Here is a 27149-nt window from a genome sequence, read left to right on the forward strand (position 1 = left end):
TTTCAAATTCACTTTCACCACCATCATCGGTGCTTTTTACAGCTAAAAATGATATAAAGTTGTACTTATTCTTAAAGTAAATGGCAAGGTGACCCTAACTGTACCACAGTCTACGGATCCCAATCACATCATTTTATTAGAGATCAGAGCTCAAATATAAATCATCAGAAATCTTTATGGAAGCTACATCTTCAAAAAAAAAAAAAAAAAATCCTAAATGAAAAACGATCAGGACCAGCGTTCCTTCTATGCTGACCTACTTTAAAGATTTATTACACTGACTCTTTCTAATAACATCCTGTCATTCATCAGTCACGGCTCCACTTCGCACCCTGAAATTAAAGTTGATACAAGCAGACTTTAAAGTTTTGGTATCAGAAGTAGAGCCACACTTTGTAGTTTAAAGAACAGACAGCTTTGAGTACAGCGCGCGCAGAGCCCGGAGGAGCTCCAGTGTGAATTGGGCCCCTGACCCTGCTCGTATTATTGCCTTACTCCTCATTTAAGTACAAAAGAGCACTTGCCTATCCATTTTTCAAAGTACAAAACAGGGCTTTTTTCCACATAGCCCCACCTGGGGATTGTTATTTCTGGATCCTGTGATTCTGTGAATGGTTATTGCTCTCCGGGGTGCAAACAAAAAAAAAAGAGGACTCTCATGTAAACATATGCATGTTCCCTTTGTATCTGATTTATCTCCCGTCCCCATTGGTGGAAACTGAAGTGGTCACAGGAGACTTGCCGTTTTGGCGGCTACTCAAGTGGACCCAAGAGACAAGAGCAAATACAAATGTAGGACACAGGAGCAAGGTTCCTTCCTTGACAGGCAGTGTTTATGTAAGTCAATCCAGCTAGCATCCTGTCCCCGCTGGGAATTTCTGTTGCTCCAATGGAATTCTGGGTCTTTGAGCTTATTTGGCCTGCAGCTTAAAGGTCAGTGTACCAGAGGTTCAGCTGGGGCTGTTTGGACAACCTTGGACACGAATTTAGAAACACTTTTCAAGCCTGTTATGTTCTCAGAAAAGTTACTTCACGGTACTGGGTTCTAGCTTCACTGCAGTTTATTATGACATGTCTCTTATTTTCAAACTTTTGGCCATCATTTCTCAGTTTGGTAACGCTGAACCTACCAAAGTAATTACACACGATGATACTGCTATCATCAACTAAGCGCGAAACATGAACATGTTTTCTCTCTCCAGTAATTATCTCTGTCTTTTGGATGGAAATCTGAATTTGCTGTCAGAGAGTCAGAGAGTACAGACACAGTGAGAGTTTGAGTGTGTTTAATCTGTTCATGTTCCCTGCTGCTGCTCGTGAGATATGGAAATTTTTATCAGGTGCAGCAAGGTGATGTATGAAACTGATCCAGAAGCTACAGAACAAACCAGAGTCATGTGGAAACTTCACTTCACTACAACTGAATTTAAATTGGCTTTGGTTTGGTTTTCTATGAAGCGATTCATCACATTGAGAGCAGAGCAACTGCAGCTCCTCCACTGCTCATGGTTAAGCTTTCGGCTGATGCTGCTGGCCAATACATGCAGCTACAACAAGGACATTTCAGCATCTGTATAAGGAAATCACAGACCACTACACACCTGTCTTGAAGACCTCGTAGCGAACAGAGAATCCCGCCCCGTGGGTCTCATAGTCAGAGACAAACTTGATGAGGAGCTGGCTGCCGCTGGAGATGATCGGGGATGGCGCGATCTTCCCGCAAAACTTTCCCAGCATCTGCGATGTCTCGTCCCCGCCGTTGTAAACCTCCACATAGTCGTACCTGTAATGGGAGACGGGAGATACTGGTTTAGGTTTGTGTTGTTGCAAAGTTCCTTGATGCTGAATACAGATGGGCTGATGAACCTGTCCCTGTCCCACTGGATTATTACGCAGTTTGTTCCTTCTACGGTGCTTTATGCTCTTTGCTCGAATGCACACAGCTGCTGAACATATGTATGGTTAATTGTTGTGTCTGAGCCTAATTTATCTGTCCTAAAGCTCCTCTACACTATCAAATGTTGATTAGTGTTAATGCAATTTAAAGAGGCATTGCACTAATTTTACAGGTGAAAGTACAATATTCCATGTTTTTAAATAACTGTTCAGATTTATTCTTGGATATAACCCTTATACAGAGCTTCTGGATTTTGTCTGAGCTGAGGTGTTTCCCCAAATGCCAGCTGGTCAGCTGACTGGGTTTGTCTGCAGTGTTTCGTCTTCTTGTCCTTACAGCAGATGCTGGTGTGGGACTGAGAATCAGGACAGCTGTTTAAAGTGAACTGTGGACGTTTTTCACATTGCAGCAGCAAATCTGAGCATTTCACAGTGAAATAAATACAGCAGCTGTACAGTGAATTAATCAACGCATGTTGGTGGGTTGGCAGCATCTGCTTGTCGGTTTTCCTTTGCATGGTAAAAAGATCAATAGTAATATAGGTAGCTTATGTAAGGTACAGTTAATCTAAAAATTAAGATGTATACATCAAAAAGTCAGGAACATGTGAGTGTCTCTGGATTCTGTGCACCACGAGATATCTGACCCTGTATTTTGTTCCATTTATCCACTGGCCTACATCTGACGTAAAAAAATTATGTGGTGTGCATTTTTTTTTCTGCTCACGCTTAAAAGAAAATATCAGCTCTGTCTCATGTACATGTGGGAAAGAAAGGAAACAAAAAGAAAAGACATCGGACTGGACTGGACAGAGGCTTCTCTTTCTAGTGCTGATAAAGGCCCAGACACACAGAGAGAGAGAGAGAGAGAGAGAGAGAGAGAGAGAGAGAGAGAGAGAGAGAGAGAGAGAGAGAGAGAGAGAGAGAGAGAGAGCGAGGTAGTGATAACAGAAATATGAACACATGGCAGCGTGAAGCACTGGGAGGCTCTGTGGATCCCACTGAGTGCACTGAAAGACTTCATCAGTCTCTGCTGTCTGTGTGGACCTCCCACCACCGCTGCTGCGCCTCATTCTTTACCAGCCGACACCCTTCTGTCCACCCACTGGCCACTTCACAACAACTCGAGTGTGTGTGTGTGCACGAGTGTGTACTCAGCATTGTCTGTTTCGTACATGTTTGTATGTGACTTCCGTATACATGCATTGTTCACCCATACTGTCCTTGCATGCACCTTTTCTGTGTCTATACGGTAGTGTGTTCACATTTTAAGGTGCACGGGTAACTCAGCAGAGGCTGCTTTTGTTTCTATGAGCATATAAGTGAATATAAGTGTGTTTGTGTGCTCCACTCTCTGTCTATCTATCTATCTATCTACTTAGCCTGCTGAGTTCTGTCCTCTCCAGTAACAGGCCCACTTCTCTGTAAACTCTGTTTGTCTATGGTTTGCACTATAATAATCTGAGGTGGACATCGGTCGTCACCCAGCTTCAGATTTCCCCTCTGATACTGAGGATGGGAAAACCCAGTGAAAATGAACTGCACACGGTCTATGATGCCTCAGACATCGAGGTGCTGGAACATGTAGGATGGAAAAACATTTACAGAAACATCACAACTAAAACTATTTTTGCGGTCTTCATAGTGTTGGTTTTAAGTTTTATTTTTTTACCCTGATTTTCACATCTGTCATTCTTAAGTTTAGACATTTGTCTTTTATTATTGCTGCGCTGTCTAAAAGCACCTTGTCACTGTTATGTTAAGCGCTATACAAACACAGCATAGTATGCAAAGTGATAGCTTCTTCCTCTTACAGCCAGCTGGGGAAACCGCTTTTCTGGGTGAGTATCGAAAGCTGCAAAGTGGGAAGTGGAACAACAGAGAACCTGGGCTCGAGCGCCTGCATCAGCTGATGGTGTCCTTGAGCAAGACAGAAAATCCATACCAGCACTGGGGCCTCTGTTCTGAAGCTGAGCGTGACCTCTGACCCCTCAGACAAGAGAACAGAAGGTTTCCCAAAGGGAGCTGGGTGGAGTATCAGAATGTTCCTTTAGCGTGGAAGCTGGCTGATCAGCAGCAGACGCTCTCAGGTAAAAATGTGTGGAATGTATGTCCAATGAGACCGTTCCCTGCAGATTCCCCACAAATACAGATTCAAAAAACGGGCGTCCTGACTGAGCCAGATAACTAACCCTGCTAGGTCTAATGTATCTGCTACAGCTGAACCAAGAAAGGACAAAAACACCTATTTCTGTTCCCACAGAAACTTCAGCTGCAGGTTTGGACTGAAGCTCAGCCAGACAGTCAGCTTGTCTCAGACTGAAGGAATCTGACTGCCGACTGATGATTTCCCTCATGGCTAACAACATTACCGTGCAGACACAAAGCTTGTTAGGTGATGTATTTCAAAGAGTCTCTTCATGAGTTTGACATGGGAAATTAGTTAGTCTGCTGCTGCAGACATCAGACATTTAAAGGTTTGGGTCTCTATGTATTAACGATGGACACATGCCTCTGAATGTCTTTAATGAAACGTTTCATCCTGGCACACCTAATTTCTAAATGTGTTTTTAAACCAATATTTCTTGGCATTTCACCTTTGTTAGATGGTTTACAGTGGAAATGGAGACAGGAAGCATGGGTAGAAGGAAGAGGGGTACGACACACAGGTCCCTGGTCTGAACTGAACCAAGGACATTGTGGTCATATTATGATTTTTGACCACTTTAAGCTACAAAGACATCGCTACATCTGCAAGGTGTTGAACTTTTGAAGGAGTTCAACATCTTGATCAATAAAGATGAATCTAACACAATCACCAAAGAAAACGGTGTAGATGGCAAACACACAACAATAAAATTGATCAACACAAACTGAAAATTCACCATCAGCAGCATAAGAACCAAAGCTCAGTCCTCTGTCCGCCTATACGTCGTCACTGTAACCTAACATACAAGTCATTTACTTAACTAATATCAACACGCATGTTACTGAAACATCGTCCTCTGAAAACATAAGTATCAAATTAGAATAACAAACAAACTTGGCAATTGTCAAAACATTGGTTAAGTTTCCACACTGTCACACACACACTGATTCTCAGGCAAGTCTGTTTACACACATTATGTATGTGCAGTGCTGACAGCTCCGGGCATCAACAATGTTTTCCATGTTTAAATCGAACCCGAGGTGTAAAAAATCTGTTCTTTCTCTCTGACTCCATTTCTCTCTTTGTCTCTCAGTCTTATTCTCCATGTGTTCGCAGACGGTTTTACATGCCCGGTGAGAAATGGGCTTAAGTGCTCACTTGTAAAGTCTTAGTGCCGACAGTGATGTTTAGGTGATGGCATTTTTATTCATAGCATCAAACTTCCACCTCGCTCCCCCTCCCCTCTCCACCCCGCCATAAAATAAGAGCCATAGGGAGAGAGATGTGTGTGAGTGTGTGTGTGTGTGTCTACATGCAGATGGGTACGCTCACTCGCTCAGTCACTCCAGCCAGTCCTGGAGGCAGTCTGTGTTTACTGAGACAGGCTGTTAAATGAAGTGGGTCTGTCTCTTCACACTCTAGTTAAGGAGGGTCTCACAGTCTGCAGCCCCACAGCTTCCCCTCCATCCCCTCGCATCACTCATTAACCACAACGGCTATGTGCGCCCTCCAAATGCAGCTGTCCGTAGCAAATGCCTTGCTCAAGGGCAAAACAGTCGCCATTCCATCTGGAGGCCCAACAGCAGATGTTTAAATTAGCATATTATGCTATTAACTTGGACTCTTACCCAGAGTAATGTACAGAGCAGTAAGTGTAAGTGGACTAACTGTCAAGCTTAATAAGCAACCAGTCGCAGGAAGTTCAAGGGAAGGTCAAAAGATGTGTAAAAATACTGCTGTATCTTCAAGACGTGTTGCTTAGGCTAGAAATCTGGGTTGTGGGGATTATGGTGGTTGTGCAACTCCATACCTCTAACTGAGTAAAAAAACACCAATTAAGTTAACAACTGAGAAAAATCCAGAGGAATATAAAATGTAATGATAATATTTGCCCATTCTTTACCATCACCCGGTGTATTTTCCATCAGAGGTGCAGCTGACAATGTGCAGCTTAGTTCTGTCCCTTTTACTTTCGTAGCTTTACAAGTAGTGAGTTTTATTTACTCACTAAGTCTCATTAGAAACTACTCTTCTGTCCAGTCACCCAGTAACCCACATGAGAAGAAGCTCGGAGTTACTTAAAATGCAGATTTGCTCATCCAGGTCGATGTTTCTGGTGGTGAGGAAGACTGCATGAGACACTGGAAAGCTCTGGAACAAGTGAGTAAGCTGGTCTTAAGATCGCTGAGCAGTTTCAGTTCTGCTTCACTTCTGAAACCAAAACTACACCCTTGACTTTACCTTTCATGCAACAGCAATAATGTTTTAAGTTTTAAGAAGTGTTAGCATTTGCAGTAATTTCCATCATGGCTGATCAGACAAAGAACTCGCTCAAATTAATTAGAGTGAAAACTCATAGGTGACCTCAGTAAGAGCACAGCATGACGACCACTGCAGAGCCCACCGAGCTCCGCCAATGTCGTGGCAGATTACCACTTTAAAAATAAATAAGATCCAGAAGGAGAAGGGGAATTTTCACACAGCCCTGCATTCCTTCCCGCCTTCTTCCCAAGCTACTGGAGTCCTGAGCTATAAGCAGACACCCACACCCTGCTCCGCTCATGCACTACAGCTCATTAACATGCTCGTGGTGTTGTGTTGTGTTGCGTTCCCCCCACGGCTAACTTTGCAACATACATCTGGAAGGTATCACGGGAGCATTTATGGGGCGAAGTTTGAGCTGTTGTTAAATTCACCTCCTGCACGGCAAAGCTAAAGCTGGGAGTGACTCAGTGTTTCTGCAGAGCGGCGTTAAACACACCTCTTTTCCTCTGTCGATCATTTATTCCATCCACCTCTCTTTCCCTTCATCTGCTTCTGTCTGTGCAAACACTGTCTGCTCTCCGCCTTCCTCTCCAGACATTGAAAGATTCTTCCGAAGGCTTGCACTTCTCTATAAACCATGTGGCTCTAAAGGAACCATTCCTTCAACTTGCGGTGCAGCCAAACCAAATTTTCTGGAGTTAAAGTTTGATCAGGGACTGTAATAAAGTTTTTGGAGCGTGCGCCTCGTCTACTTCTACCTCATGCAATGATGAAGGCCATGTTTTTACCCAGAGTGGCCTTTTAACAACCTCAGGAAAAAGATGTGAACTTGTTGCACTCAGTTTCAGGCAGAGACTGTGGCTGTGTCAATGACACTGAGGATGCGTTGTTAAGAAGAGGCCATGCCTGTTCCTCCAAATCCACCAAGCAGCTGAAATGCATGCTCGTCCAATGAGGCTTGTGTGGCTGCGAAAAGCACTTCTACCTGTGTGACTGTTGAAAGTTGGTGCAAAGTGGAGTGAGCCTCCCACGGCTCTCCAAATAAACAGGAGTCTGACGTGAATCACTTCAAACGCTTTTCTCTGAGTCCGACCAAAAGTAAACATACTGCTCATAACGGCTAACTGCACAGGGAGTTACATCTGAATCGAGACATTTTGTGTGTTTGATGTGACATACAATTACTTGTTTTTATCTTTTTATCTTTTTTACCTCCAGGCCAAGCAACAAGCAAAGCCTACATTCTTCTGTGCAGTTAAATGCTGAACCAATGAAATTTAGATTTCTGTCAAAAAAACTGAAATTGGAATTTCTGGGGTTTTTTTGTTCAAAATAAAGTTTGGTTGATCTTTGGGCTTAAATCATCAATAACATGAAGATTGATAAGCTGTTAGCGTAGCATCGTGGCCTTGATCGGTGCAATATTTGGATTTAACCTCTCTAAAATGACCAGAGCTTTAAACAAAACACACACACACACACACACACTCCCTGTGTGGATATTACCTTGGCTTATACAAATTCCCTGGAGATTAACTGTAACCGTAACCATTACCACTACACGCCTAACCCCAACCCTTACCAAAACCCACAGGGTTTAACCCATAAGCTGAATGGTTTACCTTGTGGGGACCAGCCTTTTGTTCCCAGGTGGAAGGTTAAGTCCCCGAAATGTGACTGAGCAGATTTATGTAAGTAATACTAGTCCACACACACACACACACACACACACACACACACACACACACACACACACACGAGAAGCTGTAGGCTGTAACGTTCAGATTCTGAAACACGAGTGGTTTCTGCGTTTTAGTGCTGATAAACTTATCTTTATCAGCAGTCTGACCAGTCGTTTTCAGCTCTGCTGGGAGGGTACAGATGGCACGTGTGTGTGTGTGTGTGTGTTGTATCTGAATCTGTGAACAGAAAACACACTATAACGCCACCTGCCATCACACACACACACACACACACACCCCAGTCCATCCTTCCCAGTTTCTCACCTCCCCCGTGTTCACCAAAAAAACCTACATCATCTCCCTCTCGCTGTCTTTTTCACTCACACACACTTGAGTACGCACAATGGTGCCTATCATCTCCCTCTCAGTTCTTTGCTAACACACACACACACACACTTGCATAAATAAACAAATTTATTGATAGCACACATCTATTCATTGACACGTACACATTTGTCCTTCCAGACTTGTGAGGAACCATATTCACAACAGTGTTTTGACAACTTGAATGAGGTGCAGCCCCTGTTCATTTTCTATGGGATGTAAGTGATCTGCTTCTCAAGGCATTATGGGACAGTAGGTGGTACAAGATTCACTTGACTTGTGAATGTTAAAGACTTACACTTCACCCACAAACAGCCCTGTAAATAAGTGAGGACCAGAAAAGAGGCCCTTACTTTCCAAAGATGTCCACACAGTCAGCATCAAAATATGGTGATTACAGAACTACTCATCAGAGCTATGACCACTAACTAGATGCCATTCCCTCACACACACAAAGCACACTAACAATACACACTCATACACAAATATTTGTAGAAATACTCACTCTTACTCATGCCACCCACACAGATTGAATTTTATTAACGCAACCTAACAGATACTATAAACCCAAATTTCAAAACATCCAAAGTTTGATTATAAGACAGACTCTGTGGAAAGCCCTGCATCCACAGTGAGATGATGAAGAACACTTCCAAAAATTGGGAAAAAGTATTTAAGCAAATCCTATTAAAACCAGAAGGATCTCACACACCACACACACCACACAGACACACACACAGACACAGCCATAGAAACTCGCTCCTGTGCCCAAAAAATAAATTGGGCCAAGCAGCAAAAAGTATGAATATCCTCATCCTTCACCTCGGCCGTGCTGATACAAAGCCACGGCAGCACAATCCTGCTGGGAAATTAAAACGCAGACGTGGAGGAGGTGGAATTTGTTCTCATTTAGGAAGCTTTAATCCGACAGAGGAGGAAGGAGAACACCATTTTTTTTTAGCCTCCATTCTCTTACACAGACTGTTTAGGGACCCTGAAGGATGAAATGAGATTTGGTGCAAACTCATTGGGGTTTAATGTGGAGAAGCTGAAAAGAAAGAAAAGTCAAAGTCGACATTTTGGGGAGAAAAGTTCTTCCGAGAGTCACAATGTTGTGACTGTATATTTTATGAAAAATAAGGCGAGCTGGAGCTTTCATGTTTTCTACGCAGAAGAAGAGTAAAAGCTGAATCCGCCACATAAAATTTGTCACTACATCCTGATTCTGTCGGGGGAAACTTGAGACTTGAATAAACACAGAAGGGCGTTTCCGAGTCTGGATTCAGCAAAAAGCCAAACGTCTCCGTCTGTACCTGAGAGATTTGGGAGGAAAAAGGCCCTTTGTCAACCGACACTCAATCCACACCTCTGTAAAGTGACTTAAGGGCAAAGCAATAAACACCGTGTCACCTTCACTGCACTTTGACATGTGTTAGCCCTCGACAAGTCCATCTGCATTCACATGGAGGCCTGCCTGACCATACATTCATCTCTCTTGTTCCCCAGGACATGTGACATTAATTAGCTTGCTCTATTCAGACACACATATAGAAACCCCTACAGGGACTGCTACAGTTTGGCAATAAGAGAGTGGAGTTGACAGACAGCCAGGGAGGCAGATAGAGAGATAAAGAGCAAACAGTCGGATGTTGTGAAACAGCCTTCGTTCGGAGCGAGAAATGTTATTGAGCAATCATTTCTGCTGGTGACTTAACGAGTAGCATATGGGAAATAAAGAAAGTTAAATGGAGATTAGCCCATTTGCCAAATTAGCTTTAGTTTTCAGTTATGAAAACATAAAAACCAAAATCACTCCTCTGTTCTTCGTGGATCACTGCCTCTGGGGGTCCATGATAACACTTTAGTATGATGATTATTGGTAGGAAGCTAGAAGAACTGGTCTTTTATGACAGTGCATTCTTTTATGGCTAAATAACCTGATTTACAAAAAAAGGTGTAGATCAGCAGAGGACTGTACAGCAAAAAACCCCAGCAGAGTGGATAAATATGAGGATATGAGGATATACCTGGCCACACCTGTATTATCAATATTTCATTACTTCACATGTACAAGCAATAACAAACAAGCAGCACATCACTTTTTCTTGGTAAAGATCAGTTATTACAGTTTAAATGTAGAGTTGGAAGCCTTTTAATAATCTGTTCCTTTCACAGCATTTCACAGGGAAATGCACTTTTTACTGCAACATTAATACAGCAGCTGGTTACTTTGCAGGTAAAGAGACGCATAGAAAACGCATGATAAAGTTGTGATGCATTTTCATTGATTTATCCACCACACATCATGTAATGAAGTTGGGCATAGCCTCATAAGGAGCAACTGAAACATAAAAATGCTGCTCGTGCAGTTCTGTATAAATCATTTAACACGATAAGGGACCGTTTCTCACAATAAAAACCATTAGACCAAAACTTAAGTGCTTTTCGGCTGTAGGACTCTAATGGGGGACCTGAACTTGTAATGGAGAGTTGCAGCACTGTGCTGTTGTGACTTAGGCAAAGCTTATAAACACCACAACAACAACAACTACTACTTCTACTGTTCACTGAGACTTGCTCACTATTACTCATTTTAGTCTGCAGCATCTTAAAGTGTGAGCATAGCAAATGATGTTATGGTTGCACACTGATGATTTAGCTGTTTTTGCTCTCAGCAGTTAGGTTGACTAATACACCCATTTCCTTAAAGCCTGCTGTGTTCCTTCAGTCAATAGGCTGATTCAAAATAACTGAGAACTCATGGCACAGATGAACACACTGAGTCACTCCAGTGTCCGTTGTAGTCCATAGTGCACAAAGACACACTTCACACAAACCACACTAGAGTGATATTCTATCAAAATAAAAGACTCAGGTTTTGTTGTATAGAGTTGACCTCAAAGCTTTGGGCCAAAAGACTAAATACACTCATGTCCACTGCATCTGTATATTCATTCGTTTTATTTTTTGTTGTGTATGCATGTGTCTGAGAATGTGAATGCCTCCCACACTTTTGTACTGTTTATCATCTGCCCACAAGAGGTCTGTGTGTGTATCTTCTACCTACAGTTCTCAATGGGAGGTCACCCTGGGGCGTTTCTACCCAGACAGATGCACCACATTCCTCTACGAGCCGAGAGAGAAAAAGACTTTATTGTCCATGCTGCTGGTGGACAGCCATTTGGCTCCACTGGACGCGAGTTTCCCGTTACACATTTTCAAAAAAGGACAAAGCCGCCCTGGTCGCCTGACCTCCCCAGAGACAGTCAAAACAATCTGACCTGCTGACTGACCTCTGACCCTGGTGTGTCGATGCTGACCTGTCATAAGAGTGACATTGAGACTTCAGGGGCCTTTTAAATCTTCAAGATGAAGCCAAATTTGAACACAGCAGTTGAGTCACATGAATAAAGTTCAGTCATTTATATTTGGCGGATTACAAGAATTTTAAGTGGTGTCTTGTGACTTTTGGGACACCCAGAAAAAAATATAGATCAGTAGACAATTTCACATAGAAAGAAGTGGGTCAAGGCTTATTTGTCAGTCCATTTATGCATCTTTACTAAGTGCCTACAGTAAAAGCTGTACTAAAGGCAAATGTTGCATCCCTGCATAGCAATACAGTCTATTCAGAGACATTTTAATCACATTTAAGTTCATGTAAGGCCATTTTCACACTTTAGCCAAGGGGACAAGTTTTACTGGATCCGAGGCTGTTTTCACTGAGAGCTTTGATGAGGCGTGAAAGCTGCTGTCTAAAGTAGATTCCCGTGGAGTTCCACACCAAACATGAAAACCAAGCATTTTACAAACTTGGGAGTCGAGTACAGTATCGCTGGTGTCACATTAGTGTCATTTGTCACTAAGTACTTCACACTAAAAATACACACATACTGAATGCCTGCATTGTTGTGAATTTCTCCTTTGATGGTGCCTCTGCAGTATGGCATGCCATGCACCAAGAAATGACTAATTTTCCTTGCTTTTATTTGATCCCAGGACCAAAAAGACAGAAAAATAAAAGAGACATCTTCTGAGGTTACCAAAAAAAAAAGAATTGCTGTATGGATGCAGCCTGAAAATTCCCTAAGATTTAAACGTAGTCATGTCTAACCGTAATCATATTAAATATCCTCCCAAATGTGATGCCTACGTTAAATTCTCTCAAATTTATTCAACCAACCAATCCAGCAAACTACAGACCATGCTTCATGCTTACTGTACCTCCAGTGTGGATATAAACATGTTGAGCTTTAATAAAAGATTAAATAACACCCGATGGAAGCGGTGAATTAAACTCATTCAAAACAAGCTTTATCGTCACTGTAAAATCCAGCATTGATAAATGTTGTGCATCGGAGTGTGTGTGTGTGTTGCTTTCAGGACATCTGGAGGGTATCAGCGAGTGCATCCTGTAAATCCTCAGATTGCAGCTGTGCGTGTGTGTGCGTGACGTCGCTGACAGGGTTTCCCCCTCTTTCCCCCTGCCAAACTCTCTCCTCGTTAATCTGCTCGTTAAGGATCTAATCTGACATGTGTTTTCATTTGTCTGTGAAAGTGTGAGACTGTGCGTGCGCGTATGTGTTTGTGTGCGGTTCACTGATGAGTAGGGTATATGAGTGTGTGTTTTCTCTGCTTGCATGTGTGTATATACTGTGTATGTGCCTGTGCGTGTGTTATTTTTCAGCCGCGTCTATGTGTCCCATATGTGAGCTGTTTCATATGGGATGCAGAATTCGTGGCCATAATTGTTTAGAAAAGCAAATCCAAACAATGTACACTTGCGTATGAGAAACAATAGCAGGATTCAAAGTTCACCCTTCCTTCCACTGGACAAACATTTGCTGCTGAAAGACAAGAGTCAGCTGGTGAAAGTCTGTTTCTTCGCCAGTGTCTGTCCTCTATTCTTGTGGTCATCTGCTGTTTAAGTGGTGGAATTCAGTGATCAAACTCTGAACTTAGTAGCTGAACTGTCGAGTATTTTAAACCTTACATGTTCTGTGATAACTGGGTAAGACTTCATAAAATGTAGGTTTCTGAACTTGTTTGTTGACAATTTGTTCTGTCATCACCGTGTGTGTAGTTTTTATTAAACGCAGCAAAGAGCTCAGGTTGTACACAGTGAAAAGTTCACCATCATTTATCCAAATCGAGGAGAGGGAGAGACAGAGAGGGAGACCACATGGAGAACAGAGGAAAAAATGAGGAGGAAGAGAATGATGAGAGAGAAAGAAAGTGAAGGAGCAGGAGGTGACTGGATGAAAAGTGAGAAAAAAACAGCCTGAGGCTGGATGAGGAGGAGGAGAGACAGCGAGAGGTCTGTCACCGAGGTCAGGATCAGACTGACCATGCTAACCAGCCTGAAGCCCTCTGTCTCTCTGAGTCTGTCCCCTTCTGCTCCATTTTTCATCCATTTCATTCGTTCTTCGCCTTTGCTTACTCCTAAATTCAGAGATGAGTGCAGCAGATTTCCTCCTTGTTTGCCATTTTTCCTTTCCTCTCTTAGTTTTCATCTCTATTTCCACTTTTTTTGTTCTCTCTTCCCTTTAATATTTCCACTACTGTGATTGAACTAGGAGGGATTTAACGATTAAACTAATGTTGTCTGTTTGGATACTTTAAGCTAAAAGGGAATCCAAGACTGAGATCTCATTGCAACATGGGAAATGTAGTAATTTTGGAAAACAAGAATGGAAGAGGTATGTTGATCTGCAGATCTGTTGTTTTATGATTGTATGTATTAAAATCTTGTGAATATATAACAAATGTGATGTTGAACATTCTACCTACATGAAATATGGCAGAAGCAGAAATCTTATTTCATAAAACAGGACAATTGCTCATTTAGACTACAAACAAGAAAACACCCCCCCAAAAAATTAATCTTTTCATTGACCTAATTCTCCTTCTGTTTGTTACTTTAAAGAAACAAACAGAAGGGAAACGTCGCTGCACAACACAGAACAAACAGCCAAATTATTTTTGAAGGCTCGCGCTTCAAATTTCCTTGGAAGTGAGCCACAGGCTAACTGTTCTGTCACAGCAGCACACTGAGTCTTCCTGTTTTGTGTGGCCGCTGTGGAACCGAAAAATGCAACCATCTGGAAGGGATGCTCTTATTTTTCTTTGAAAAGTCGGGCTGAATGCTGAACTCAGGATCACTGGTGAGACAACGCCTCGGTCTAAAGCCACATAAAAAAAGGCTGAGATTGAAGACAATATTTGTCATGTGGCACATTTTTTTGTGCTACAGTACAAACACAAGACTAAACAACTGACGGCAGAGTCGCTGACTAATGTTGTTTTGCATTTTCACAAGAAGAGGTCATCAAAATATAGTGGGAACAACATTTACCCAACTCTATAGCCATCTATTCAGCAATCTATCCTCCCACCCATCTGCTGAATCATTCACCATCCATCCATCCTGCCATTCTTCTATCAGTCATCCAGACATTACTTTATCCATTCAATCATCCATCCCATCATGCTCGACTCATTCTTCAAGGTCATGCTGATCATCTCAGCAACATCAAGTTTGAAAACATGAGCTGACCTGAAAACAACACAAACTCTCCACACATATCCACAGACACAGACACAAAGAGTGTCCAAGTTTGTATTTCCACTCATGTGATCCCTCCAGGCTGTGGGATGCTGGTCCTGTGACTGTGTCTCTGCTTGAGGGAAGATTTTTTTTGACTCATCTCGGAGCACTTTGCCTCTGGACGTACCGAAAGGAACAACTGCAGAGGAATTTATAGCATCCCTTTATTTTTCTTTCTCTTTTGTGTCCTGTCTCTCACCCATCCACAGTCTCCTTTCTTAAGGACGAAGCATTTTCAGAGGACTTAAAGGAAAACCCCTCTCAGATGCTCTTACACTGTTATTTATCATCATGTGGCGGTGAATGCATTGCAGTTATTCTGTGACGAAGTGCTGCAATTAACTTCTTTGCTCTCCCCACTTTCCCTCAATGTGTCTCACCTACCTCTGTTTGTATGATCTGGGTTTGGACATTTATCAAGACAAAAGAACAAAGATTGTTCCAGACAACAAAATGGACCTGTAATTCCAATGTTCATCACCTGACATAGGTGAAAATTGTGGATCTTACCTATAAAGTTACCTTCTGTGCATCAGTGTTTCTCTTTGTGTGAACACAAAACTGCTTGAGCCTGTGTATTAGAGAAATTGCAGACTGTGCATACTGTATCTGTGTACACCAAAGAGTGCACATGAAGCATACTGTAGAAAGTTTGTGCTGCCTGTGTGTGTATGTATGTGTTATGTGTGTGTTTGTGTTTGTGCGAGGTGCATACTGTGCCAGCACAGCCTCATGTAGGAGGTAACAGTTCAGCCAACTCCTAAAAAGATGTCCCAAATTATCCTGCCACCGACGCATGTTCCTTACCCATGCCTCTGCTCTATTTTACCGCGCTCCGTGGGGATTCACTTTGTCGGCCGCGCTATTTCAGACGTGGACGTGAGACAAGACTTGTTCTGGTGCCGCTCCAGATTGGCTACGGAGGCAGAGCCGACGGATCTTAGTGTGTCTGAACAAAAGTGTCACTGGTTCTCATCTAAACCAGCGTCTGTTCACTGAGCACAGACTGTGTCACTTGAGAGTTTGTGGAAATAAAAGGTCGTCACCCAGACTGGCTCGTTCACAGAAGGCCTCGTGAACCATAAATAAATCTATGCAACCCCCATGTTCATCTCGACACATACTACAATGTCATTTTTGGAATTTTAGCAAGTTTATGATTCAGTACATTTGCGTTAATTGTCTGAAAACATAAAGCAATAAATTCTTTTCTTTTTGTGATAAGGTGTCATTGTTTCCAAACGGACAGATCATCTAATTTTAGTGCACTCCTCTAAAATTTCAGTTTCTTTCTTCATGACTCATCCATGTACAAAACATTTCCCGGCTGCCAAATATGTATTTTTAAAAACGTTGTAATTAGGGATCATAATTACAAACTCTGGGTCATAAAGGGGGAATCGGGGAAGATATTTTGTACCACAGATGCCGGAAACGTAGCGTGGCGTTTGCTTGTGGACGCCAGTGCTATGGTTTCTTTGTTTGGCTAGTTAACTGCAGACATGTTTCACAGCACTGGAACGTGTTTGTTCCATTTTGATCCAGTAATTTAATTATGGGACTGGAAGAAATGGGCAAGCAGTGACATGCTATCTGATGAGGGAGGAGGCGGGGTGTCATTCCAACAATACATTTCAATTAGGAGACCAAATTTGAACTAAAGCTCTGGGCAGCAGGATGATAGAGACTCTGTCCTGTAAGGCTCCATTTTCCCACAGAACATCCAAATCTGTGTGAGCGAGACACTGAATCCTGACAAGCTCATTACTTTGATGGTTACTGGAAAAGAACAAAGCTAAATATACAGTGTTCTTCATTATGGTGACTTATATTCCTCATTAGTTGATCAACAGGCATGTGATCAATAAAAATTCTGATCAAGTACTTGTTTGTGTCATTCTCTGGGCAAACAAACAATTGCTGGTTTCAGATTCTCAGAAATGAGGGTTTGCTGCTTGTCTTGTGATTATTAATTGAATTTGCTTGGGTTACGGACCATTGGTCGCACAATCACACAATGTGAAAGCATTGTCTCTGGCTCTGGGAAATTGTTTTGGGCAGTTTTATGTCTATTTTCTGACATTTTATAAACAAAACAGTGTATTTACTGTTCAAACATTAAACTTGTGAAACTAATCTTTTGCTGCAGTTGAACTTTAATCATCAGTCTCACATGTTTCATCGCTGTGGAAACCAACCTAAAATGTTCTATTGATTAAGTCTGTAAGCTTTAGTTAAACTTAGAGATCCTTACATTTTACATTAGAGCTGCAATTAATGAGTATTTTTATGACTGATTAATCTGCCAGTGACTTCTGATTAATCAGCTGGCCTGTAAAATGTCAGAGAATTGTGGCAAATGCCCATCAACATTTTCTCCGACCAACATGTCCTAAATCTAAAGATAGTAAATTAAAACAGTGTAAAATAAAAAAGACAAGTGCAGAAAATGCTCACATTTTCAGAAGCTAAAGCCAAATCACTTTTGACATTTTGGCTCAGAAAATAGGTTAATCAATTGTCAAAATATTTGCCAGTTCAAAGGATTCAGTGTCTTGCTCATGGTCACTTCAACAGAGCACAGGCTAGTTGCCCTGTGTGTGCCCTGACTGAACACCAGCAGAGGCTTCAGATTCATGGCAGAACATTATATTCTGTTGCTGTTTCCGATCATGGCCTCGCTGACTGCAGTATCATATTTTGGAGCTGACGTTGAGCCCGGTGGCATCACACAGTGAAATAAAACTCTTAAATATCGTCTCAAGAAATTTTTAAGTGGGACTGCGGTCTCGCCAAAGGCTTAAGGCCCCCCTCAGTGGGCATATTTCGAACATTTGACTCGGTCCCAAAAACAACACTGCTCCTGCCAAGTCAGAGAGCTACGAGATACACCCCATCATCATCCAACATAAACTCACACAACAAATAATGAAACCAATCGAGCAAAACGGAGGCCCCTATGAAAACAGCCAAATGGCATGTTAAGGTGGCTGCAGGGTGGCCTGGCTGTTGAATGGCCACAGGTCTGATTCCTTCAGCGCTGACTGCGCGTCAGTCTTAATGTGGAAATGCTTGCTCTTATGACTGCAGGTTTACCAAGATGTGGATTCGTGTGTGTAGCCAAAGAGAACAGTCCATTCAGACAGAAAAACAGCTTAGAGAACATCTAGAAAAGGTTCTTCAGATGCAGTAAAAGATCCCATTGGACATCCTGTAACCTACCTTTTTATTTTCCCCACACGTTTCACACTTTGCCACCTTTAGGAAATAAAACAATGGGGTGTTTTCTTCCACCCTTAGACCCCCCTCTGATTCACTGTCACACACAAGAAGCCTATCTGCGCTTTCATTAAACAGGAGTATAACACTTAAAACGATTAGCTCATGTTGAACTCTGACGAAACCCTAATACTTTATTTCACAACTGCCTTATTCCAGCACATTAACCTATGGAAAAGTAACTTAGGCAGACAATAATACTCTGTTGGTAGTGTAGAGCAGTGCCAGGCAGTGACTAAAATTTTATCACCCGGATTTACTACGTTTCATTAAGTACTTAAACAGCATGATTGCAGACTTATATTGCTCCCTGGGTTATCGCACAAAATAAGGTCACTGTAGAATTAGGTTTTCAAGAAGAAGCTTTCCGACATGTTAGCTGCGACACTGATGTAGGTGTGTAATCCACTGAACGACACAATATCCACTATCTGTCTGAAAGGCTAATGGTTTATTAGTCCCTTGGTGGTGAAACATGATCCCACAGTATTGGAGGACCCCATCTGTGAGACAGCGCTGGACGGCCCAGTTGTGTGATTTACACAGGCGCCGTTTATGGAGCTTTTAAAAAAAGACAGAGGAGCCGACATAAAAACAGGCTTATTTATGGAAGAGAGCAACACAAGGGCTGTTGTGTGGATGCACACAATCGAGTGTGTGTGTGCGTGTGTGTGTTTCTGTGTCAGAGAGGGGGTATGCAGCGTTATACACAGGAAAGCACCATCAGACACGCACAGGAATGATTTGTGATGCATGTCTGAATATATGTGTGGAACATGGATGTTGTGTTTTTTTAAATGTTTACAACTCAAACTAACTCCTGAATGTCCTCAGCAGAGTCTAACAAACCGGTTATGGTGATGGGAAATGCACTGATTTATCTGCAGATCATTTTCTTGCTTGGTCATTAATCATTTGCTCTATGAAATATCAGATGATAGTGAAAAATACTCATCACAAGTTCCCAGAGTCCTAAACCCAGATCCAATCCTTTTACTAAATTATAAACCAGCGAAAAGCAGGATTTATTCATATTTTACACGATGGAACAAGTGAAGTGGTTTTGCTCCAAAAATGGCTGAAACAATCACTTAAATACCAAATGTTGCTTATTAATATTATGGCTATTTACAAATTAATTAAAGGACTTATCTTTACAGTAAGAAGCAGGAAAGGTGAATGAACAAGCTCACTGTGAGAAAACATAACTGCAGACAAAAAAAAAAAAAACAGCTTCAGAAAAAAAAAACCATCAGCTTATGTTTGTCTGTCCTCAACATTTTTGCTAACTTACAAAAACCTGACAGCATTCAAACAATTTGTAAAATTAAATTAGATCCTTGAGGTTCTATTCCTGCAAACAAAAAGCCAGACAAACTCTGTTCCTCCTCCAAATACAAACAGGTAACATTTGCCTCCAAATGAAAAGTAAACACCATTTCTTTCTTCCTGCAATGAGCAAACTCAACTCCATCAATACAAAGCTGCTGCGCCCTGACTTTTTCTCGGTTTACCCTTCTCTGAATCCATGCCAAAAACCCAACCAGAGACAAATGCCATAAGACACTCTCCCTCCTTATCAAAAATGAATTAGAAAACTCATCCAACCCCATTTCCTCTAAAGTAATTGCCAGGAGCCTTGGTACCATATCTCAACCTTACACCTCCAGTCCCCTGGAAGCAGATGTATAACTCCTTGACCAATAGGTGGCAGAGTTTCATACTGTATCCAGGCAGGATTGAGGAGAGAGCAGAGAAGGGTGGGAGAATGAAGAGAGAGAGAGAAAGAGAGAGCGAGGAGTGAACTCTTACTTGCAGTCTCTGTCCTCCAGATCAAAATGCGGATTGAAGTTGATGAGGATCTTCTGACCCGGCTCAGGGGCGGTTATCACCCACACGCAGTGCTGGGAGGGCGGGTAGGCGCCGGGATATCCCGGGGAGGTCAGGTAGTCCGCGACGTCTATCTCTATATTCCCTCCGCATTTATCTGCAGCACAAGAAAAGGCGGAAAGTTGTTCATTCAGTTAGCGGAGAGAAACTGACTCTCTGGGCACTGGACTGCACTCAGACGTTGACTGGCAGCTCATTTTGATGTGACAGGTTTGAGAGCACGGAAGGAGCAAGGAAACTAAGACTCTGAGCTGAGGAATCATCATAAATCCAAACATCCACCAAACATCCACCTTTAGATCAAAAATCATGTTGACAGAAAAAAAAATAGCACTGATTCCAGCGCCAAGCCCCAATCTACGTATTACAACTATAAATTTACATCCCATGAATTTCTGCCAGCCCGAAAATGGTGATAAACTCCATGACTATACTGTTTTAGAAAAGGTGTGGTATAAAGTGAGGTGGGTCCCTTTGCATCCCTGACACAAGGTGTGATAACGCCCATGAAGGTGAGGTCGGTTAGCTGCTGCTGCTGCTTCTCCTGCAAACAGGCAGGATGATGAAATTTAATTTTCTCAATGAATGATTTATTAAATTGCTTGTAGCCTACACCAAGCTTCAGCGACAACACGCGCTACAGCTCAAAATGCGCCTTTGGCTGGCTGAAGCGCGACAGTGTGTGTTCATATTTTTATTATAACGAGGCTATCTTAACACAGACTTATTGTGTGACTGTGATATTAAATTGTCAGGTTGCGATTGTAAGGTACTTTGTAAGTCTCCCGGTACGACTAAAATGCCCACAGTAATACTGTTTTGGTGTATTTTGTATAATACCCTGAGTTCTTTTTTTCCCATGAACATAATAACAGTAGAAACAGTATTTACATGGTCTAACTTGAATCCCTGCAGACGTGCTCTCAAAGGGAAAGCCGATGCATAACAGGTGAGAGGCAACAATGGTGCAAAATGATGCAAAATGGATCAATATCCAGCCAGGCTGCCTGTTGTAAAGCTACATAATATTCATACAATCAGTCAACACCTACCAGTCTGAGTCAACGAAGCAACCAAGATGACTTGGGCGAAAAGGAACAATAGCAATCCACTACGCATCCTTGTTAGATTGTACAACACAGACATTCTGTAAAAGAAAAAAGAAAATAAAGAAAAACGGAGGCGGAAAAAAACGTCCAGGCGGTTTACGTCCAAAAGAGAAAAATAAGCGAAATCTGTCTCAAAGTAAGAGATCTGGCTGTTGTAAGGTCCCCAGCATCCTGGGAGCTTCAGCAGCAGATCCCTGCGTTTGTCAGGGAACAACTTGCCATCTTCTGGAAAAAAAAATAATCCAAATGCAGAAGAAAAAAGACGAAGAATCAAAAAAGAAAAAATCCGTTCGCCAAAAGTGGCAGCTGTGTGCCCTCAATTCTTCATCAAACCTCTCACCTCTGATGCCAAACAGGCGCGTCAGGCGTATTTCCAAGTAGAAAATTGAGAGAGGAATCACTAGTTAGCCGGTATTCAGTGAAAAGCAACCGCGGAGAACATCGGAGCGCTGCGCTCCAGATCTTCAGCTCTTTCTCCGCTCGCACCGACTGACTGACCGCCACAGCAGAAATGTCAGGGATACGACGCGAGCCGTGAAAGTAAAAGCGGGATTTCCACTCCCCAAATTCCTGCTCCTAGACGCCACTTAGCGCAACCAGCAGCGACCGACCACTACAAGGGGCTGGAGCAAACTGACACCGGTGCGCCCTCTGTGCGCTCCCGACGCAGGAAGACTGCGCACGCAAACTCACGCTGGCAAGTGGGTCTGGTAAAAGGAGTGGGCAGGGTCCTCCAAGCCGGCGTGAGTCCACATGTGATCGCTGTGCATTATTGTTATTCGTTGTTCCTTAGGTAGCTACATGTGATAGTTTGTCCCTCTGACCAAAGACGTTCATCAGGCTGATTATTCATTTGATGAAAATATAAAAGGTTTGGAGGCGCAGGATCATTTTAATGTTAAAACGTTGTTTATGTTGTTTAATGTTTAAACATGTACCTGTTATTTCCTTTAATAAATTATGTATTTATTAATTTGTAAAGAATAAAACCTAAACAAAACACGTTTAAATACACATCTTACTGGCTCTTGTGCTGAAGAGATACTGAAAAGCTGATCTGTTTCAAAATGAAGTGTGCTCAAAACTGATGCATCATTCAAAAACAATCTGAAATGGATTTTTATTCTTTTTAACTTGGACAAAGGAGCAATATTCTTCTCAGTCATATTGATGAAGTATGGGAGGACAGCGGTGGGCTATCTGTGAGTTCAGGTTTCAGGTTGATATGGACAAAGGCTCCACTGCAGAGATATGAATAATGGTGTTTGATACTTATAAATACTAAATGTTGACATTGTGAAAGTGACATTGATTAAAACTACAGAATAATATGTAGCATTAAGAATGTGGGTTTTCCTGTCGAAGAGACGGCCCTGTATAAAACGAGCCCATAGGTCGTTTGTGCTAGCAACTTATGATATGACCCATTATTATGTTCTACTGTTATGCCACCTCGAGCGGCTGTAGTAATTAACACAGGAAGTCAGGTGACATAATTATGAAGCTGGAAAAGAAAAGTCCAGGGATGGACGGCTCAACAGAACACAGAGCTCTCACACAGGAAACTGGCACTTTATTTTATATTTATTATTGTCTCCATGACAGAAGTCCAGTATGCTGCTGCTGCTGCTATGTTTCTGAGGGTCGGAACAAACAACATATGTGGTCATTCAGATTGAAGCTCAAACTTTTGCTGGCTTTTTAGTGGCAGCAGTTATGTTACACAGGGATAAATGGGGCAGGTTGGATTCTGTGTGTGGCCCTGCTGAAGCTTCTCTGGGGTAAACAGCAGAAGATTGCATCTCTCAGGTACAAATGGGTGTAATTAATGAGAGCCTGCCTGTTCAGTACATATTTCCTGGATAAATAAAGATAAAAATGTGATTATCAGACACTTATAAGAGCTGCTGATGGCTCTCTGCACTGTACTAGTTCAGTGTAATTCATTAAAGATGTACACTTTAAGAAAAATCGTGTTCTGTTCTGCTCTTTTCAAACAAGAAGCATCTAGTTTCCCCGAATGTCAGCTGCTGTCTGCAGTTTAATCACTTCAACAGTTGCTCAGATTAAGGCTGGCATCTCAGGAGAAGATTTAACAAGACACAATAATGGTGGTAAAGTGTATTTAAAAATAAATGGAGCTTTTCAGTTTCACTCTCAGACTAACAGCACTTCAGTCCAAACAAACCAAAAGTCCCTCTGCTCAGTGTGTGCCGTAAACTGTTGACATGACACAGCTTACCTTTTCAGGAATACAGTCACAATGAAATGACATTTCAACTCGATAGCAAAATGTTTACAAAAGTAATGTGAATTATGGAAACATGTTAAAGTAGAAGAGAAGTCTTTTATTGCAATAACCCTGAAAACAGCAGCAGCAGGAGCGGCTACTAACTGACAGGCCGGCAGCTGGTCTATAAAATTTAATACCACTGGAATTTCAGACAGACGTCAACAAGAACCAACCAAAACTCCTACAATACATGGAGCTGCTATTTGAATTAGTTGTCTCATTGTAAGAACATTTAGCACATACTATAGGACTGACTCTGCTAAATCAAAGACTGACAAGTAAAATGAAATTTTAATATTTTGCAACATATTGAAAATGCATCTTATATGGGTCCTGTTCATCTGCTTCAACATAATCACACAAGGAATTAAAAAAAAAAAAGTCTGTCACGCTTGAAAGAAAGACAAATACGATGTGTGTGAGAATATGAATGCAAGCAGAGAGGATGATGGAGCGAGTGGGAGAAAGCGAGAGAGAGCAGAGAGAGAGAGGGAGAGAGAGAGAGTGATGGAGTGGCATAAAAACAGCAAGAGATCAGCAAATGAGCAGCTGAACGGGTCCGGCAGAGAGCGAGGAGACACACAACTCACGTCTCAGAAACAGCCTGTTTTACCATCCAAAGATCATATGACAGACTTTAACGTTTCCAGTCACTGTTCAGACATGATTTTCACTGAGATTCTAGATTTGGACTTCAGATTATTTACTGCACTCGTGTGTGTCGGAGTGGAGACAATAAAAAATCTTTGGCAGCGCGACGCACTCATAACACTGCCACGCATGACTGAAATAGCATCAGTGGCAAAGTACATGTTAGTGACGCAAATTGCAGAGCGAGAACAGAACCCGGTGTGTGTTAGTGTTATGATAACAGATCTGAGCCTTTGAAGACTGATGACAACAGTTTGCTTTTGTATCGACGCTGCTGATTGCTGGTATTTTGTGCAAGGATTCAACATCTTGATATTTTTCCATTTTCATGCAAAGTACTTCCAAGTATTCAGAGCCATTAATCAGGATTTAATAAAAGGCCAATAACAGCCCGATAAATCACTCTAATGCTAGTTCATGTCCATTAATTACAGGGAGTGTGTTTGTGTTGAGGCCAATTTTAGCACGTAAGTGACTGTGTGAGGATGGAGAGTTAGATATAGAGAGTGCTGTATGTGTGGAGCAGGCTTTTAAAAGTGCAGCCATATGTTTGTGTGGCAATGGAAATTATATTAATCAAAGCATATTTTTGTATATTCTTAAATAGGCAACAGTATGAACATTTCCAGAAAAGAGCTGCTTTTCTTCGTAACTTAATATTCGAAATCAAACCTGTCAACTGGTGTTTTCGTGAAACAGCAATTTTCTTTTCTTTATTTTGATCTTTGACGTATGTTATGCATGCCAGTAAAAATGTTGGAAGACATTATTTTGGGTATCCAGGACTCCAGAAATAAAAGTCCTGTTTATTTTCTCATAAACAATGTTAGGTGACTGTCAGCTGGAACACTTCCAGGGCTTGGCTGGATACAAAGCTCTCCTGGATGAATCATCAGCACAAAAGGTGAAAAACTGTGTTGGAAAATATCAGGTTGGTTGTTTGATAAACAAAGATAAAAGTCTGTGTATGGGAAAAAAAAAGTGCAAGGAGAAAAGTCAACTGTGACTCCAGATGAGCATTTCAGTGATAAATACCAAATCAACTAGATTCAAATTTAATTAGTGTGTGTTGCTAAGGTAAATTAAAACATGAATCTTAGCCATGTGCACACTATCAAAGCCTCATGGGAGCTGTAGTTGTGGAATGCTAAAGAAATGATAAGACGTAACTACAATTCCTATCCTTCTGGAGACCGAAGCTATTTACAAAATTAAGTAACAGTTTCAGCAGTGAGCTGATTTTTCCATTCAGTAAAACTCATGAGTTTATGCCGCATCCTTCAGTCACAACCAATAAAACAAACCTGTTGAGATGGATGCTAGCTGGGAGAGCAGCTTGGCTCTCTGTGCCCATTGTACTGCTGCCTTGTGTGTTGTGTTGTATTGTTGCAGTCACAATAATAACCTGCCTTTACATGGAAAACACACTTCCAGTTGAAAGTGTATGTGCATGCTCGAGCAGAGGCACACACACCCACTCACATGCACACACATGCATCTAATGGCTGTGGAATGATGGGGGAGGGGCGGTATTTCTATAATGACACAGTCATATCTCAGTAATTACAGGAGACACTGACAGTGATCCATTAGGCTGCTGTGGTGGGCTGAGAGCAGCAGCAGCTACACGGTGGCTAACACTGGGCTTATATGTATCCCGTTATTATGCACTTACACATGCACGTGTCCTGAAACATGCGTTCTTTACGCGCCGCATTCACAACTGCATGTGTTAAGAGTACACATGCATGAAGCGGTGTCAGTGGCTGTTTGTCTGCAGTTACACCGTCCGTTGCTTTCTCCCATTAAGTCAAGCCACCACTGTCTTGTGGAATGTGTGTAGTTTTAGTTAAATTGAAAATATGAGGGGTTAATGAAGGTGTGAAACTTTTATACTGCTATGGACAACTGACTTATAATTTGCAACCTAATAACCAGTACCCTGCGCTTTCCTTCATGCATTGCACTGTCATTTGTAATTTTTCTTTCTTCTACATACGAGGGGTGATTTATACGTTTGTGGCCTAAGGTAGAAGGAGATGAGTGATACAGCTTTCAGTACATGCACGTGCAGTTAATCTCTTTGAGTGATTATGCAGAAAGTTTGAAGTTAATAACTTCTGGGGTATTTCTGTTTCGGGTGATTGAAAATTGCAAGTCAGCATTGTCTGAGAAAATGGACAACAATGGCCTCTGTGCAGTCATCTGCTAACTCTGACGTCTTTGGCCTGATTTGCCACCTTAAGACTCCTACCTCTTCCCAAGATGAAGAAGGAGATCTGTGTCACCATTTTGACAGTGATGAAGACGTCATTCCTGCTGTGGACCACTTCCTGGAGGTCCAATACGCCGACTTCTACGAAGAAGGGATCCAAATGGTCCACGGCCGCTGGACTACGTGTTCAAAAACCGCTCACACCTGCAAGAGAACAGACACACAATGCAAACAAAAACCAATATTTATATAAAGATATTTATATATAGATATACACACATGCACACGTATGTAGACATCTGCACAGACACACACACAAAAAATAGACACTTTCTGAAAAGATATTTCAACACAACAGTAGGTCACGGCATCACTGGTCAGATCTCACTGATCCAGACAGCCTTCTCTGGTTCACACTCTGGAACCCAGACCAAGCTCTCTCTCTCTCTCTCTCTCTCACACACACACACACACACACAAGAACACACTCAGACTCACACACCCACTCATCGAGCGAGGCTCTGCAGTGGCCTTGCCAGTTACACCTCCCAAAGAAGCTAATGATGAGGTTCTGGATTGGGTGGTGAAATGGACAACGCCGGCCAAAAACGCCTTGTTTGAGGACTCGGATTTTGATAATTACTGTCATTAACAAGGAGGTGATTTGAAAAAGGACGATGTAACCATCGTCCAGCTGTAGTGGCTAAATAAATAAATAAATAAACAAAC

General features: G+C 42.0%; 1 protein-coding gene across 2 annotated transcripts in view; it reads right to left on the reverse strand.

Moving 5' to 3' along the window:
- The window catches only part of LOC121192658 (neuropilin-1a-like), a 67113-nt gene extending 45197 nt beyond the window's left edge, over positions 1-21916 (reverse strand). Inside the window, exons 1-4 of one of the 2 annotated variants that reach the window (XM_041054427.1) lie at positions 21663-21916; positions 21205-21299; positions 20075-20249; positions 1602-1783 (exon numbers count right to left, since the gene is read on the reverse strand). In XM_041054427.1, coding sequence (XP_040910361.1) covers positions 1602-1783; positions 20075-20249; positions 21205-21298 — 451 coding nt within the window. In that variant the 5' untranslated portion in view covers position 21299; positions 21663-21916. Of the gene's footprint in view, positions 1-1601; positions 1784-20074; positions 20250-21204 lie in introns of both variants that reach the window. The other variant, XM_041054426.1, reaches the window with a different exon arrangement.
- Between the last annotated feature and the right edge of the window lie 5233 nt (positions 21917-27149).

Source organism: Toxotes jaculatrix, chromosome 14 (genome assembly GCF_017976425.1).
Source record: "Toxotes jaculatrix isolate fToxJac2 chromosome 14, fToxJac2.pri, whole genome shotgun sequence".
Taxonomy (NCBI): domain Eukaryota; kingdom Metazoa; phylum Chordata; class Actinopteri; family Toxotidae; genus Toxotes; species Toxotes jaculatrix.